Source organism: Lycium barbarum, chromosome 4 (assembly GCF_019175385.1).
Source record: "Lycium barbarum isolate Lr01 chromosome 4, ASM1917538v2, whole genome shotgun sequence".
In the NCBI taxonomy this organism is placed as follows: Eukaryota; Viridiplantae; Streptophyta; class Magnoliopsida; order Solanales; family Solanaceae; genus Lycium; species Lycium barbarum.
Window position 1 is genome coordinate 133,637,074 of NC_083340.1, and position 17,341 is coordinate 133,654,414.

Sequence of the window (17,341 nt, forward strand, 5' to 3'; positions counted from 1 at the left end):
ACAAGTGGGCTCTTTGTGAGAGGCTGGACTAGCCAACAGGGAAAGAGCAAATCAAAGTACAGATCAAAGTCTCATGTGAACAAGAAGAATGCAGATTGTTGGGGCTGCGACAAGAAGGGACACTTTGAACGAGATTGCCCAACGTCAAAGTCCAAGGAAAATGCGAGTGCATCCACAGTTGACTAGGTACATGATTCTGATATTGATTATGCATTTACAACATCATGCAATAATGGAAGTTATGGAACCAAATGGGTGTTAGACTCTATTTGTACCCTGCATATGACGTTCCGAAGAGACTGGTTTAGCAGTTATGAGAAAAGTGGGGGAACTGTAGTAATGGACAATAATGTAACTTGTGCAATAGTTGGCATTAGCTCAGTTCGGGTTTGCTGCCAAGATGTAGCCGTCAGGACTATTATACAAGTCCGTCATGTTTCTGATCTGAAGAAGAATTTGATCTCCCTGGGTACTCTGGATGATCAAGAATACAAGTACATGAGTGAAGGAGGAACTATGAAGGTGACTAAAGGTTCTTTAGTATACTAAAAGGCAAGCTGGAGAATGGCCTTTACATATTGGCAAGAAGCACCATTGTTGGCTCTACAAATGCATCTACTGTGCAGTTATATAATGATGATAAGGCAAGATTATGGCACATGAGATTGGTTCATATAAGTGTGCGTGGACTGGAGATATGGAGCAACCGTAACCTTTTGAAAGGTGAAAAGTTCAGCACACTTGAATTTTGTGAGCACTGCGTTCTAGGGAAGTAGAAGAAGGTCAGCTTTAGCACTGGCAAACACAAGAAAGGAGGGGTGTTAGACTACATCCATTCAGATTTATGAGGTCCCTCTAAACTTCCATCGAAGGTGGAAAGAGGTATCTTCTCACTTTTATTGATGATTTCTCACGAAAGGATCGGGTGAGTTTTTTTAAGGCAAAAATTGATGCTTTTGAAGCATTTAAAGAGTGAAAGATATTGGTTGAGAACCAAATGGAGCGAAAAATCAAATATCATCGCACAGACAGTGGCTTGGAGTTTTGCAGTGAAGAGTTTAATGATTTCTGCAAGGTTCATGAAACCTCAAGACATAAGACTGTTAGGCACACCCCACAGCCAAATGGAGTTGCCGAGAGGATGAACAAAACTCTTCTTGAGAAGGCTCGTTGTATGCTCCTACAAGCCAAAATGTCCAAAGTAGTTTGGGCTAAAGCAGTTCACACTGCTGCTCATATTGCCAATCGATCTCCAGCATGGGCGATTGATTTAAGACTCCAAATGAGGTATGGTCAGGTGAACCCTCTACCTATTCATAATTATGAGTATTTGGGTGCCCAGATTATTATCATGTTAATGAAGGAAATCTTGAACCAAGGGTTAAGAAGGTCATATATATTCGCAAGGTGTGTGAATGGAGTAAAAGGGTACAAACTTTGGTGTTTGTCTTTACTCAAATTTATAGTTAGTAGAGATGTCACATTTGATGAATCCTCTATACTTGATCCCTGTAAAGTTTTCAGGAAACGAGAACAATGAGCAGGTGGAGCTTCCGGTAGAGCTTACCAAGGAAAAGGATCAAAAGACTCGGGTTAAAGATGAGTCAAAAGATATAGATTTTGAAGAACTTGTTGTCAATAAACCATACACAATTGCGAAGGGAAGGGAGAAGAGGCAAATACGAACACCGGAACGCCTTATACATCAAGAAAACCTGATTGCATATGCGTTCGTAGCTGCAGAGAAAAGAGTAAGGATCTAGAGCCCTCCTCGTATGTTGAAGTAACTTCTTGCAATGATGCTGCACAATGGCGTTTAGCCATGACTAAAGAGATGGAGTCTCTTCACAAGAATCATACATGGGTCTTGGTGAAAAGGCATAAGGGGAAGAGAGCAGTTGGATGCAAATGGGTTTACAGAAAGAAAGAGGGAATTCCTAAAGTGGAAGATGCTAGATTCAAGGCGAGATTTGTTGCAAAGGGTTTCAGTCAAAAGGAGGGAATTTATTACAATGAAATATTCTCTCTGGTCGTGAAGCATACCTCAATTCGCGTGCTACTAGAGTTGGTTTCCCAATTCGACTTGGAGCTTTAACAGCTTGATGTCAAAATTGCTTTCTTGCATGGTGATCTAGAAGAGACAATCTATATGGATCAGCCTGAAGATTTTCTAGCTGAGGGAAAAGAAGATCGTGTATGCCAACTGAAGAAATCTTTGTATGGTTTGAAGCAATCCCCTAGACAATGGTGCAAGAGGTTTGATGCATTCATGACTACATATGAATTCTCAAGGAGTGCATTTGATAGCTGTGTGTATCAGAAGAAGATGTTTGGTAACTCAATGATTTATTTACTGTTGTATGTTGATGATATGCTTATTGCTACTAACAACATTACAGAGATAAATGTTTTGAAGAAACTGTTGAGTAAGGAATTTGACATGAAGGATTTGTGAGCTGCAAATAAAATCCCTGGTATGAAGATTTCAAGTGAAGACGGTGTTGTACATCTTTCTCAGAAGAGGTACATCGAAAGGGTCCTTGAGATATTCAATATGCATACGTGCAAGCCTGTAAGTACACCGTTAGCTCCTCATTTTAAGCTTTCAGAGTTACAAATGCCTCAGTCCGAGGATGAGGTGGAGCATATGTCAAAGGTTCCTTATGCTAGCGCAGTTGGTAGCATTATGTATGCTATGGTATGCACACGTCCAGATATTGCTCAATCTGTAAGTGTGGTAAGTAGATACATATCCAACCTAGGAAAGAGGCATTGGGAAACTATCAAGTGGATATTGAGATATCTCAAGGGAGCTTCTGATGTTGGTCTGACCTTTCGAAAAGGTGGTGGAGGTATTTCAATTCTTGGTTATGTGGATTCTGACTATGCAGGTGATCTTGAAAGAAGGAGGTCCACAACTGGATACATATTTACCACCATTGTGAACGTGTAGAGATGCAATAATTCTGGTTATAAAGAAGGGAATGTGGAACCTGAAGTTTTAAAACTTTTTTCGGTTATTTTCCACTTAAATAATTGGCAAAAAGTTAAAAATACTCTATTTATTTGTTTCTTAGTTATCACCGTTGATCTCTTTTCTAGAGTCTCTTTGTTATCATATTTAATATTTTAATTATTTAGATCTCTTTTTATGACACATTAAACTTAGGCCGACTGTTTCATCTATCCACCAAGTTCAACCCGACCTTTTCAATTCTCAATTTCAGTTTCATACTCCATTTATGTCTTTGTTAGTAATTATTAGTACTACTATTTATCTCTTTTAGATGAAGTCTTTTTGTTTCCTATTAATTTGTTTAAATCTCTTCATGCACGTTGCACCCAGTATTCCCATGGTTTCCATCTACTCAGCAAGTCCATACCAACTCTTTCGATTTCCAACCCCAGTTATCTATTTAAGTATTGCATTGAAAAATGCAACATAGAATTATTAAATATACATTATCAATTTAGGATTTCTCTATTCACCTTTAGAGAGAGAGAGAGAGAGAATGAAAATAAGCTTGCAAATTGAGAGACTTGGTGTAGCAGTTGTTTCACTCATGATCGAGTTTGGGGATTTTTCCTTTCCCTGATTCAATCATATGACCCTTCTCATGCATCTAGGTATGTGTTTTTGTTTGTCAAGTTCTTTTATGGTTTTTACAATTACATAAATAAATAAAAAACTAAATATCAGACTACCAACATTTTACATGCGATTGTCATGTTATATTTCGTATTAGAGTTTTATTTATACAATTCAACAGTAATATTTTTATATCAAGTTTTACATACTCAAAAGTTTGACTTAGACAAAAGGTATATTTACGTGCAATTATATTTTATAAACATCAATTCAGTTTTTTGATGTCAGTGACTATTTAATAAATATATCACAAATAACTAGTATTTTTGGAGGCATATGCCATGAAATTGACAATTATCTACTAGGCGTCTTCCGAAAACATATAATTGAAATTCTGTACAATCAATAACTTTTTGATATGTATGTGTATGTGTTCCTATAACTCATCACACGCTTATTAAAATTATTTATATAGTTTTAAAATATTTGTACTAATTAACAAGGATTACACGTATAACGCACGTATCCAGAACTAGTTTACTAATATGAAGCAACCATAGAGTCCAAATTACTAACAGAAGAGGCAGTTGTAAGATAAATGAATTTATATTAATCGACAGAATACAACACTACATACCCATTCAATAATTTAGAGTTCAATAATGCTCTCTTAAGCAGTTACACCAACAAAACTTTTAGTAGTAATAACAACATTATATAACCAACAGAACATTAAGTAGTAAAAACATAACCAACAGAACTTTAAGTAGTAATAACATAACCAACAGAACTTTATCGTTTTCTTCCATCTCGAAGATAGCTCAAGACGTTGATAGTTATTGCAGCCACCAACGGCTACTCTTCGTTTACACCAGAAGACTCATCAACTTTTTCGTTCAAATCACTAAGCCTTTCGTTTTCCTGAATCTCCAATTTGTTCTCCAATTCGGAGATTTTAGTTACCATTTCTTCTCTGGCCCTCTTCGCCAACTTGCTGAATGTAAACAAAGCGCCATCTTGTTCCTCAATCATCCTCTTTAAGCCCCCAATTTCCCTTTCCTTCGCTTGTAATTCAACTCTTTGATGATTTCCGCTCGCCTCTCACCGTTCTCATCCGATGAGGCTATCTTCTCGTTCAGATCAAGCTTTTCGTGCTCATCCAATGAGGGTATCTTCTCGTTCAGATCAAGCTCTCCGTTCTTATCTGATGAGGTTATCTTCTTGTTTAGATCAAGCTCTCCGTTCACATCAGCCATAGTTTAACCTGAAAATGGTTGGACAATATTCGACTCAATCGGTTAATATATTAAGAAACTGAAAGTAGTAGTTGTTTCTAAATATGTAAATTTTAGTTTAAAAAAAAAAAAACTTGAAAATTCTATGTCAGAATCACACAGAAAATGAGATAATTTGATCCTAGTACTCTGAATCATAAACAGAGGGAGCAATTAAGTTCATTTACCAAGAAATGAAACGAAATGATGAAAATTGTAACAAATGAAAGTTCTTTGACTCGTTGCATTGTACAAACTAGAATCATACTAGCCTTGCTGACACTCAAACTATGTGAAACAAAAAAAAAAAAAAAAAAGTTCTTTGCCCACACAACACAGAGATTTTCTACTCCGTATAATTACGAGGTGAAACAAAATGCAATGAAAAATAAACAAGAAAGAAACCTTGTATTTTCAAGAGGGAATCGAGCGAAATGAAGAATGTGAATTGAATTTGGTCTTATTTCTCTGGTGATGCTTAGGAATAAACTGAATAAAGAATGAAAGAAAATGATCTGATTTAGTACTTATTTCAAATTGTGGGATTAAAGAAACGATGTGTCTATTGGAACTGGCGGCATTCAACTGTCATAAAAGGTTGCACCCTTACACTCTTTTTTTTCTTTTCAAAATACCGGTAAAGACCAACTGCCATGAAAAAAAGGTTTTAATTGATTCTTCTTTTTTTTTTTTTCAATAAAAGAAGAATACTTCAAACTTTTCACTGAACCTTAACCAGGATATTTATGGAGCGGCTTAATTTAATGGGAAAATAACTTGGAACTGTTATCCACAAGGGATGGCTGAGTTGGTTGGATGAGTGGTTTCCCACATGGGAAACCTGGGATCAATTCTCCTCATCAGCAGTCTTCTCAGTCAAAGCTCGTTGCAACGGGCTTGCCTAGTGTGATTTACATCTCCTGTGTTGTTTGTGAGCTATTGCACAGTAAGCAGGTGATTCAGTGCCTACCCGAAAGATAGTGGTTGCGGGTTTCCCAGGGGTTTCCAAAAAAAAAAAAAATAGTTGTAAATTTGAAGTACGCCAAAACCATAATTTACATACGTTGCAGTTCTGTAATTTCGACCCTATGGTTGCTTCACATAATTAAATGGCATTTTACTTATCAAAAAAGAGAAAAAGAACTTGTAAGTTTTATGTTAGACTCCAGTCCTTTGCTAAGAGATCTTTCCACTAATAAAGGGTTTATATCAATTGAAAAGTAAACTACTAACTCAATCCAAAGATTAATAGTGTCATACACTCTTCTTCTTTTTTTTTTACCTTTTTTCCTTTTCTTTCCTGGTCAAAAGAAAGGGTGCGAATAAAGACGCCACATTGTTAGAAAATAATTCAAAATAAGTATCTACTCTGAGATAGGAAGTAAAACTTTTAAAGAACCACAGACCCTTATAATCCAAACTCATTTACATGCCGAAACATGATAATAAGCAGCCAAGTCGGCATTGCTTGCACAAAAATCCTGCTTACGCCACATATTGGTAGATAAAGCTAAAGACTACTTCAACGAAGGCGAGAAACAGATAGAGAAAGAACGAGGATGTAGTACAGTAGAATTAGTTAAAGGAGAAGTTCATGAGTTTGCTTCTGATCGGAAGTTAGATTCTGAGCTCCATGATATATTTTCTTTGATGCACTAAACAAATTTAGGAACTTTGCTGTCTTTTAGAGACCATTGTACACAATCACTACTTTATTTGTCACTCACCTTTTATGAATGTCAGCAGAACTAAGAGGAACATAGTCAATATCACGGGGCATTTGTAACTTTAACATCGACAATAATTGCACTACTTATTTTTTGCATTTTGCTGAAGGTACATTTCTTTTTGAGGTAAGGTGAAATCTTACATCATTTCACAGAAAGGAATACATCAAGTTTCATAAAGGTTATAATCTTGGATACGTTAACAACTAAGGAGCCGTTTGGACACGGTTTGAAACCATGGTTTCAAACCATGATTTGAAGTCATATTTGGACATGTAATTTGGATATCTTAAGTTGTATTTTCTCTTATAGACATAAAAATACCACAAGTTATGAAAACTATCAAAACATTCTCAATTCTTATACAATCTTACCATATGAGTAAGTCATAGTTTATAACGAAATTAATACGCTACTAGAAGGTCTTTCTAAAAAATACAACATCAATTGATCAAACTTTAGTTTAATAAAAATGAAAATTTAACATGAATAGTAATGTAATTACTCTTTAATATAATCCTCCCACATTGTAGACATAAATAAAGGTTGGTGGAAATTAATCAGTTGGTAAATGGTTGGTGGGAGTAATTGTTAAAAATATTTACCAACTTATGGGTTTTTTTTTATAATATATAAACTTATGGGTCGAGTTTTATATTTAAATTTTTTGTAATCATGATTTGAAACCCCAAATCATGACTTTTTGGATGATTTGGGGTTTCAAACTATGGTTTGAAACCATGAGATGAAATGCATGTCCAAACGCTGGTTTGTTTCAAACTATGGTTTCAAACCGCATGTCCAAACGCTTACTAACTCAGCTAAAGCAAAGGAGCAAACTTAATTGAAAAACTAAGTTTTACTGCAACCTCTATGCTGCTTTAGACCGCTGCAGTAGTAGCTTCAATCTTGCATTATTTGCTGAAGCAATAGTTAGGGGATTTTATGATCAGGAATAAATCCATCCACTAAATCGACTATTTGAATAGACAACAAAATGGAATAGAAGCAGAGATGCAGTACATATATGATCCAATAGGCAAAGTGGCTATAGCCACGGAGACATGTTCTCGTTTAACAAACTTTGAAGAGTTAAAAGGAATGAAAATTAGGAAAACGCCAAAAGCCAGACACTATTCCTGGATTGAGAATTTATATAAACCCTTTATCAATGAAAACATCTCTGAGCAAAGGACTGGACTCTTAACATAAAATACCAATATTTCGAGCTTACAAGTTCTTTTTCTCTTTTTCGACAAGTACAATGTCATCTAATAATATGAAGCAACCATAGAGTCCAAAATTACTAACAAAAAAGGCAGTCAGATATATGAATTCAATTAATCGACAGAACACAACACTAGCTACATACCCATCCAATGATTTAGAGTTCAATAAAAATGCTCTCTTAAGCAGTTACACCGAAAGAGCTTAAGTAGTAATAACCCATTCCATCAAAATTATAAAAATCCAAAACATGGTTGAAACAGCTGATGCAGCCACCAAAGGCTTCTTTATTTCTAATTCAACTCGTTGATGATTTCCGCTCGCCTCAATAGCAAATGTTTTTCGCGCTTCAATGAGGTTATCTTCTGGTTCAGATCAAAGTACTCCCCGTCTATCTTCTGGTTCAGATCAACGTACTCCCCGTTCTCATCCAATTGAGGCTATCGTCTGGTTCAGATCAAACTCTCCGTTCTCATGCTCCATAGTCTGAAAATGGTTGGACAATTTCGACTCAATATGAATTGAGTCGAAATTGTCCAACCATTTTCAGGTTAAACTATGGTGGATGAGAACGGAGAGCTTGATCTGAACCAGTAAATAGCCTCATTGGATGAGAACGGGGAGCATCTTTATCTGAACCAGAAGATAGACGACGAGTACTTTGATCTTCACGAATAGATAGTGTCATTGGAGTGCGAAAAAGATTTTCTATTTATTTGAGAGCTTTAGTATATTTTTGTCTTTAAGTGTTGGAAATCTTATCAAAACTGATCACAAAAATTGTAGGGAAAGCTCGAGTAGTGTCAAAGATAGATTAAGTAGAAAATAGGAGCACAAAAACTAACAAAGATTCAATAAGAAAGAAAACTCAGCACAATTGAAATTGAGAAGAAGAAAATTGTTACACCTCATAAATTTCTGTGTCGTCGTAAGCAAACTGACGTGAGTCCAGAGAGGCTATGATACCCCTATAAGGTTAAGGAAGACTTTTAATAAGTGTTAGACAAGTATTTAAAGGTTTCGGGATCAAGCGAATCGAAGAAATTAGGTTTGTTGAAAAATTAGAAAAACTTGGTAGAATTTTGGACAGGATTTTTGGTCCAACTTCAAAGAGGCATATCTCCTAGTATCTGAGGAGTTACGGAATCTATAACCCATGAAAATTGAAGTTCGGCGAGTCTTCTTTCCAATGCAATTTACAGATCGCATTTCTGTGAAGTACGGGACGAAGTACGGCTCGTACAAATATGTATGTCCCGTACATTTTGGACGTACTTTACCTGAAATTTCCAGAAAGTTAAAAAATTTGAATTTTTTTTTACCTCCAATGTATGGGATGAACAGTAATCCGTACTTTGAAGTATTAGATGAACAGTAACCCGCTTTGCCCGGATATTTCCAGAAACTTGGAAGTTGGTGGAGACTTCCTATAAAATTATTTCCCATGACTTGGGCCTTACTTTCACCCAAAAATAAATCCCTAATATCTCTCTAAGCTTCCCTTAACATCCATAAACACTCCAAATCATTCCAAATCAAATCAAGAGAAGATCAACCTTGAAAACCTAAGTTAATTTATGGAAGTTGGATGTTCTTGCTTTCACTTGGAGTTGTGGGGATTAAGTCTTAGAGCAAAGTGTGTGAGTTGAAATTCTTCAAATTCAAGGTATGTTTTTCATCTTATCTCTTATGTTAAGTTGATTTGAAGGTTTAGCAAGCCTTAGAAAGTGAAAAGAGTTATGGGGAAAAGTTCAAATATGAATTGATGATATTTTGAGTTGCAAATTAGCTTGAACTATAATTGTTAGCATGTTATGAATATAATCTTGTTACGAGGGGTAACAATGATGTTGAGGAAGTGTGGTATACAAGTGTATAAGGGGTTGTATTGAAGTTGTTGTTATGGATTGTTCATGAAAAGAAGTTTGGGATTGGAATGTAATCCTTTGATTATGGAATTGTTGATGTTTTTATTGTGGTTTTGGGAGTTGTTTTGAGTTGGAGGAAATAGAAGATATAAGGGGTAATGCTGCCCAATTTTCGTTAGCTCATTTATTAATTTAGTTTGACCACATAAGTGTTTCAATGACTTACCCGAAGTGCGAATCATCTTGAATGTAGATTTACGAGCTCGGGAGGATAGGCGTTGAGTAGTTAAGGAGACGACGAGGTATGTTAAGCTAACCCTTTCTTTCTAAAGGTATGATTCCCTTGTTGTGAACCCATACATGATATCTATAATGTCCTATTTCCTAAAATTGCTAGAAACTCATAATTCTCAAGGTTCCTATGGTATTGTTGATAAAAGTTCCCTGTGATGATGATGATTCCATTTCTAAAGATACAAAAGCTTATAGTTCTTGATGTTCTCGTGATATTATTAAGCTTGTTTCATGATTATTGATGTTAATCATTGATGTTGATCTCATCTTATGATTTTGTTCCTTCAAGGTGAGATATGTTCATGATGATAGCTCCATAATGATAATCGGAGGTTTACTGACCTTACGTCACTCTGATAGAGTCATAGATTTTATTTGAGCTCTCATGCATGCTTTATATATATGTAGGTATTTTCTCACACCGCGTATAGTCGGCCAGGCAGGCACGTAGATGTGCACACCACTGTAGTGGGCAGGTTATGATGTTACGCCGGACGCGGGATGCCCCCGACGCGGGATGATATGATATATGGATCGGGCTGCACGTATATATATATATATATATACATATATCGTATATGTATGTATGTATGTATGTATGTATGTATGAAAAATGTCTTTTTTAAAAAAGCTAAGCATGCGTGACGTCCGCCTTAAGAGGCATCAGATGTATTCCATATCTTTATTATGTTGTTATCCATGCCTTACATACTCAGTACATTATTCCTACTGACGTCCTTTTGCTTGGGGACACTGCATTCATGCCCGTAGGTAGGCAGGGAAACAGATCAGATCCATAGGTGCTTCATCAGAGATTTCTCAGGAGCGCTCCGCTTGCTTCGGAGTTGCAGTCTAGTGTTATTATTCTTTTGTATACATATTTTGGCCTGGCGGGATCCTGTCTCGTCTTTATGATTTCATGCACTCTATGTTGAGGCTCGTAGACAGATGTATATAGTTAGATGTTCTATAACCTTATCGGTTCATATTTTTTGTGTATCATTTTTGGCAGCCTTGTCGGCTTGTGCATATGGGCTTAGTTGAGGATGATTATATAGTTGTGCATTTGTCTTTTAGACTCATGATCTTACAGATTATGATAGTTACGAGTTATCTTTGTGGTCCACCTAGATATGATTATGAGGATGTATGAGAAGATGTGCTTGAGAGGTTAGCTCTGGGTGCTCGTCATGACCCTCTGATTGGGTCGTGACAAAAATGTCACTTGTTTCAGCTCTTCAAAGTGAAAACAAAATCAGAATAGATAAGTGAAGAGATAGATAGATGATAACCTTCTGATTGTTGTTACCAAACGTTCAACTGTGATAACAAATATAAAAGCCATTCAATTTTATTGAAGGCTATTGAAAGATAATTCAAGTGGTGACAATGGAATATCAAAGCTCCAGAAAATTTGTTGTTACTGTAGTAATTAGAAGGATTAATGGCTAATCAAATATACGTTACAAACACAAATAATTAGGGTTTGTTAGTCATAAAGGTGATAATGACTATTAATAAAAGAATAAAGAATGTGTTATAATTTATTTTTGAGAATATTTTGGCACTGACGTGCCACTAACACGGCATGCCAATTAGACATTTAAGACGAGATGACATAAATGTAATAAATTCGGTTATAGAAAGTAGGGGTGTGCATTCAATATTTCCCTATTCGGTTTCGATTTTGAAAAAATGCAATCCAATCCAAACTAAATTAAGTTTGGTTTTGTTTGATTCGGTTTTCCTCTTTTTGGTTCTGCCTTTTTCCGTTTGAATCTTCGGTTTATTTATTTTGGTTATATCATATAAAATAAATCTTTAAAAACACAATACTTGAAAGTAATCCAAACATAAAATTAAAAACAAAAATCTAAAGTTTAAACTGTAATCCTATAACTCAAATTAGGTTAACTCCTACAAATATTAATTTTCAAAAGAAACACCACACGTATAAAATTTGTATTTGTAACTTTTTGTGATAGTTTCATCAGTGTTATGCCTAATGCAAAGAGATATGTGGCATTTAAGAACACAAAAACTGATATATACGAGATATAAGGAATACAGAAAGTGTTGAAATACCCAATTCTAACATCCTCATACATTAAATAAAAATATTATATTTAATATATATATATATATATATATATATAATTTGGTTTTTTCGGTTCTTTTATTTTTACTTTTTAAAATTCTAATCCAGACAAAAAAACCAAAATTTTAAAATTCTCAAACCAAACCAAACCAATTAACCAAAAAAAACCCAAACTAAATCATAAAAGGAGAAACAAAAAGGTAGGATGAAGAGGAGTAATAGAAGATGACTCAACATGAATATGAAAGAGATAATGATTCTTAAAAAAAAAAAAAAAAACTAATATTTCTAGAAACACTAAATTTGTTGGAACATGGATCACAACAAATGAAACATTTCTGCGAAATACTATAACCCATAAAAGCACATTTAGTGGATTGAACATAAAGTTGAGAAAATGACCAAATGAGCCCTCAACGTTTGACCGAAATTTCAACTACACATCTTATCTTTGCGGGGGTCCTATTAACTCTCTGGGCATTTTAAAAATGGAATATACTCACCCTTAAAAAGCCACACCCACATATGTGCTGGTGAAGCGCACGCATCTAACACGTGTAAAATTCAATTAACTTTTATTTTTAAAAAGAGTTTAAGTTTGGTGCACTGTCGGTGTACTAATTGTTCTACACCATCAGGTAATCTCAAAGATGATTTACCACAGTAACTTTCTTTAGTATTTGAAAGAAATTAAAGGCAAGTAGAATCCTATTGATACTTTAACTAAAACATTTCTAAGTTTACTTGTAATCAAAATTTATTTACTACTTTTGACGTTTTCACTTTTCATGCCAAATTCTCAATATCATCATCAATAATCACTGATGAAGATTTTGTCTTTAGCTCATGGAAATATAATTAAGTTCCAAAATCCTCTTGGTTATAGGTCCATTTTTTGTTTGAAAAGATGCATTCTGTTACTTAACTTCAGTATCTAATTCAAAAGGCCTTATAAATTATGAAGATTGAAAACATTAGAGAACTTGGAAAAAGAAATCAACTTAAATCACACTATTAAGTCATGTAATTCTTTTGCATTTTTGCTGGAAACTGGATATATAACAAAGCACATTGATATTTTGGGTGGACTAATACACATGGGGAACAAAAAGCCAATGATAGAAAACATAGATGGGTGATTAGATAACTCTGGTTTGAGAGAACGAGGAAGACGGATATTCTGTAGGGTTGAGGAGAGAGGAAAAACAAAAAGCTGGAGTTTGTATTTAGAGAAGCAAAAAAATTATTGCAGTAAAAAGTTAGTAACCTACTATAGCAGGTCAATATTACCATTTGTGCATGCACAAAACTTAAACTCTTTTAAAAATTGTTTTGATTTATTATTCTATTTTTTTAATTTCTTTTTCTTTCTTTCCTTTATCTTCCTCATGTTCCTTCTTCTACCAATGATTTACTGTGGTTCAATGGCTAGTTTAGCTGAGATGGTGGTGGTGCGCCGCCGTCGGCTTCTGTTTTTCCGGTGATTAAAAGTGGTGGTACTAAGGCGAAACTGTGGTCTTGTTATGGAGGTTCTAAGGAGTGGCATTAATGGTGGAAATAGTGGGTGTTTTAGGGTAGAGAATGCTCTGTAACTATGGTGAAGATGGAATGTAATGGTGGAAATCAGCGTGAGTGATTTTGTGGTGTGAGATGTGACCCAAAATCCGGTCTGCTGGAAAATATGTGCATAAATGATGATATCCACCGTTAATATGGTGAACCCGCCAATAAGAATGATTGCAGAGTAGGAGACGGTTGATCAATGATAAATCTATTGGTCTTTTGGTGCATTCACCTAATCCTGTTTCTCAACAGATCATTATTCATGTTGATTATGTTCAACTGGGTAAATAGTTAACACAAGTTTCTAGATTGACATGAAATATATGATATTGCAGTCTTAATCTGCTAGATATACTGCCAAAAGAGTGCAGGTTTGTTTGACTATGTTCTTCTAAAGTCTGCTGACATTCATAAAGGTGTTGGGGTAATTAAAGTATAGAGCTAATATGAGAGAAAAATATTTCTATTACTTTCAAGAATAGAAAGAAGAGACATACAAGCTCTAACAAAAAAAAAACTCTCAAAAGACACCTCACAAATCTCTCAAGGATATTACACAACTCTTCTTGGTTGTGCTGTGATGATCTAATATCTGATGATAGAAAGCTTTACAAGCTTCTCTATTTATAGGACCAAAACTAGGTAGGTGGAAGGTGTGAGGAAGCTTGGAGGAAGCTTCAATGGTGGGTGAGAGGAAGGTGACTCTTAGGTGTGAGAAAGCATCCTGTCATTCATACATTTGGAGAAAGCTTCATAGAAAGTGCTAGGATATGTCCTCGAAATTTCTTCAAAAGGGTGGAGTGGCAAATGAAGTGATTGTGTACACTGGTCTCTAAAAAGACAATAAATTCTTAAGTGTGTCTAGTATATCAAAGAATATATATCATGGAACTCAGAATCTAACTTCCTACCAGAAGCAAACTCATGGACTTCTCCATTAACTTCTACTGAACTACATCCCGGTTCTTTCTCTATCTCTTTCTCCTTCATTGATATCCTCTCATCCATCGCTTCTTCAAATTTCCCCAAGGCTGCATACATATTCGCCATCAATACATAACCACTGCTTTCATTCGGATCAAGCACAAGCAAATTCTCAGCTGACCGTCTTGCCAACGCCATGTTCCCGTGAGTCTTACAAGCAGATAACAAAGAACCCCATATAACAGCATCAGGTTCTATTTTCATGCTTCTTATAACCTCTTCTGCTTCGTGAAGTTGTCCTGCTCGTCCCAAAATATCGACCATACAACCATAGTGCTTGATTGATGGTTTGATACCATATTCTTTTTTCATCAATTGGAAGTAGTCTTTAGCTTTGTCTACCAATCCGGAGTGATTGCACGCAGTTAGTACACCGATGAAACTCACTGAATCTGGTTTGAGATTCGTGCGCTGTAGCCTTGAGAATAACTTAATCGCTTCATCCTCAAAACCATTAGTAGCTAAGCCCAAAATCATAGAGTTCCAAGAAGACAACCCTTTATTTGAGACACTGACAAAAACTTGCCACGCCATTTCAACATTTGCACACTTGCAATACATGTCTATGATTGCAGTAACAACAATGACATTTAATTTAATATTGTTCTTTTTAACATACATATAAATCCAATTCCCTTGTTCAAGTGCTCCTAGGTGTCCACAAGCATTCAATAGGCTTACCAAGGTGAATTCACTAGGCTTAATATTTTCCTCTTGCATAGTGCTAAAAAGGTCCAACGCTTCACTCCACTTCCCATTTCTAACAAATCCACTTATCATACTGTTCCAAGACACATCATTTCTAGTTTCCATTTTACTAAACAACCTCCAAGAATCATCGAATTCTCCCGATTTAGCTAGGCCCATGATCATAGAATTCCAAGCAACAACGTCCTCAACTTCATTCTCATCAAACAACTTCCTTGCTTCAACCAAAAATCCACAATTTGCATACATATGTAACAACGTATTTCTTATGAATGTGTCAAATTCAAGGCCTAGTTTAATGATTCTCCCATGAAGTTGGGCTCCATCTTTCGCAAGACCACATCGAGCGTACGCCTTAAAAACGGAAGGATAAGTAAGCACATGTGGTTGAATTTCTGAAGTGTTGTTCAACATTTGAATGAACAGATGAATTGCATATAGTGGAGTTGAGCTCTCTGAGAAACCTCTAATGATAGTGTTCCAAGTGAAAAGATTTGGATCTTCCGTGTGAGTGAAAACTAAGTTAGCATAATTGATGTCGCCAATAGAGGACTTGGCTGAAAATGCAAGGACACGGCTAGATGCTATTTTGTCCTTAATTAGACCAGTTTTAATGAGTTGGGCATGAATCTTTTTGAGGTCTGTCATGGTGCTACATTTGGTTTCTAACATATGAAGATATGGTTGGGCTGATATGAACTTTGAAATGGAAGTTGATGAGGGATTGGATGAGCAAACATATAGTGGCATCTCTTGATGTCTAAAGAAGTGGAAAATTTATCAAAGAATGTGTTGGTTGAAAGTTGAAACAGAGCAATCTGTTTGGTTTTTTAGTTTTGAGTAAACAGCTCCCATCTGGCATAATAGATAAGGTATGTAGGGCCTCTATTGGTTCTCAATTTCACTAAGAAATTAAAAGACATTAAGGATGAGTCCACTTATTTAATTTAAGGAAAATGCTCAAATATGTCATCGAACTATCTGAAATGGCTCATTTATGTCACTCGTTAATAGTTTGTATCATTTATGTCATCGCCGTTACCAAAATAGCTCATCCATGTCATTTTTCATTAACGGTGGTTTTCAAATACCAGCTATGACACGTGACATCAAATTATTGGTCCACGTCATTTAATAAAACCAGCTCAAAATAAATCATATTATAAACCAAAACCCGACCCGCTCACCCCACCCACCCAGATCCAATTACTATTTCCCTCCCCCTCTTTCATTGTAAGATTAAAAAGCCCTAATCTCACCCATCTCCTCTCCTCTTCTTCCAGCGATTTCAAGCAAACAAATGAGACTTTCCAACTCGTTTTTGAAGGATTAAAAGAATAGCTCATCAAGGTTAGTTCTTATTTAAAGTCGAAAATGGCTATTTAATGTGGTGGGTAAAGAATCCGTCTACGTGGGGTTCATAGCCATGTGGGTTTCATGTTTTTTATCAGTGTAAAGATGTAAAAGTATTGTTTAACATGCAAAGTTTCATTCTAGAATGTTACACCAACAGAACATTAAGTAGTAATAACAACATAACGAATGAGCCATCAAAATTATGAAATCCAAAACATGGTTGAAACTGCTGATGCAGCCATCAACGGCTACTCTACTCTATGCTAAGCACCATTCCCTGTATCTCGCTTCGACCCTCAGCTTGGTTCAAAAGTCTAGTAAATCCTTCAACACATAATATAAACAGGTATGGTGACAAAGGGTCTACTCGGCTTAACAAACCCAGCAATTCACCATTTAGATTAAATCTGTAAGTAGGAGTAGTGATACATTGCATAATCCAACTAACAAAAATATTATGAAAGCCCATTTGCAAAAACAACTTTTGGAAATATATCCACTCCACTCTATTATAAGCTTCTGCCATGTCCAACTTCAAAGCCATATACTTATTATTTCTTCTCCTCTTATTTTTTAACATATGGATACACTCGTGTGCTAAGACTATATTATCAACAATTTGCCTACTACCTACAAAGGCAGATTGATTAGAA

At 35.6% G+C, this 17,341-nt stretch overlaps 1 protein-coding gene across 1 annotated transcript; it reads right to left on the reverse strand.

Moving 5' to 3' along the window:
- Positions 1-13,134: 13,134 nt before the first annotated feature.
- Positions 13,135-16,433, reverse strand: LOC132636560 (pentatricopeptide repeat-containing protein At2g42920, chloroplastic). The gene has a single exon (XM_060353485.1). It carries the CDS (start codon positions 16,080-16,082, stop codon positions 14,502-14,504), a length of 1,581 nt encoding a protein of 526 aa, XP_060209468.1. The 5' UTR covers positions 16,083-16,433; the 3' UTR covers positions 13,135-14,501.
- Between the last annotated feature and the right edge of the window lie 908 nt (positions 16,434-17,341).

What these genes read in the sequence shown, in the direction of transcription:
- LOC132636560 (XM_060353485.1), bottom strand. Translation starts at nt 16,082, where the DNA reads ATGCCACTATATGTTTGCTCATCCAATCCCTCATCAACTTCCATTTCA.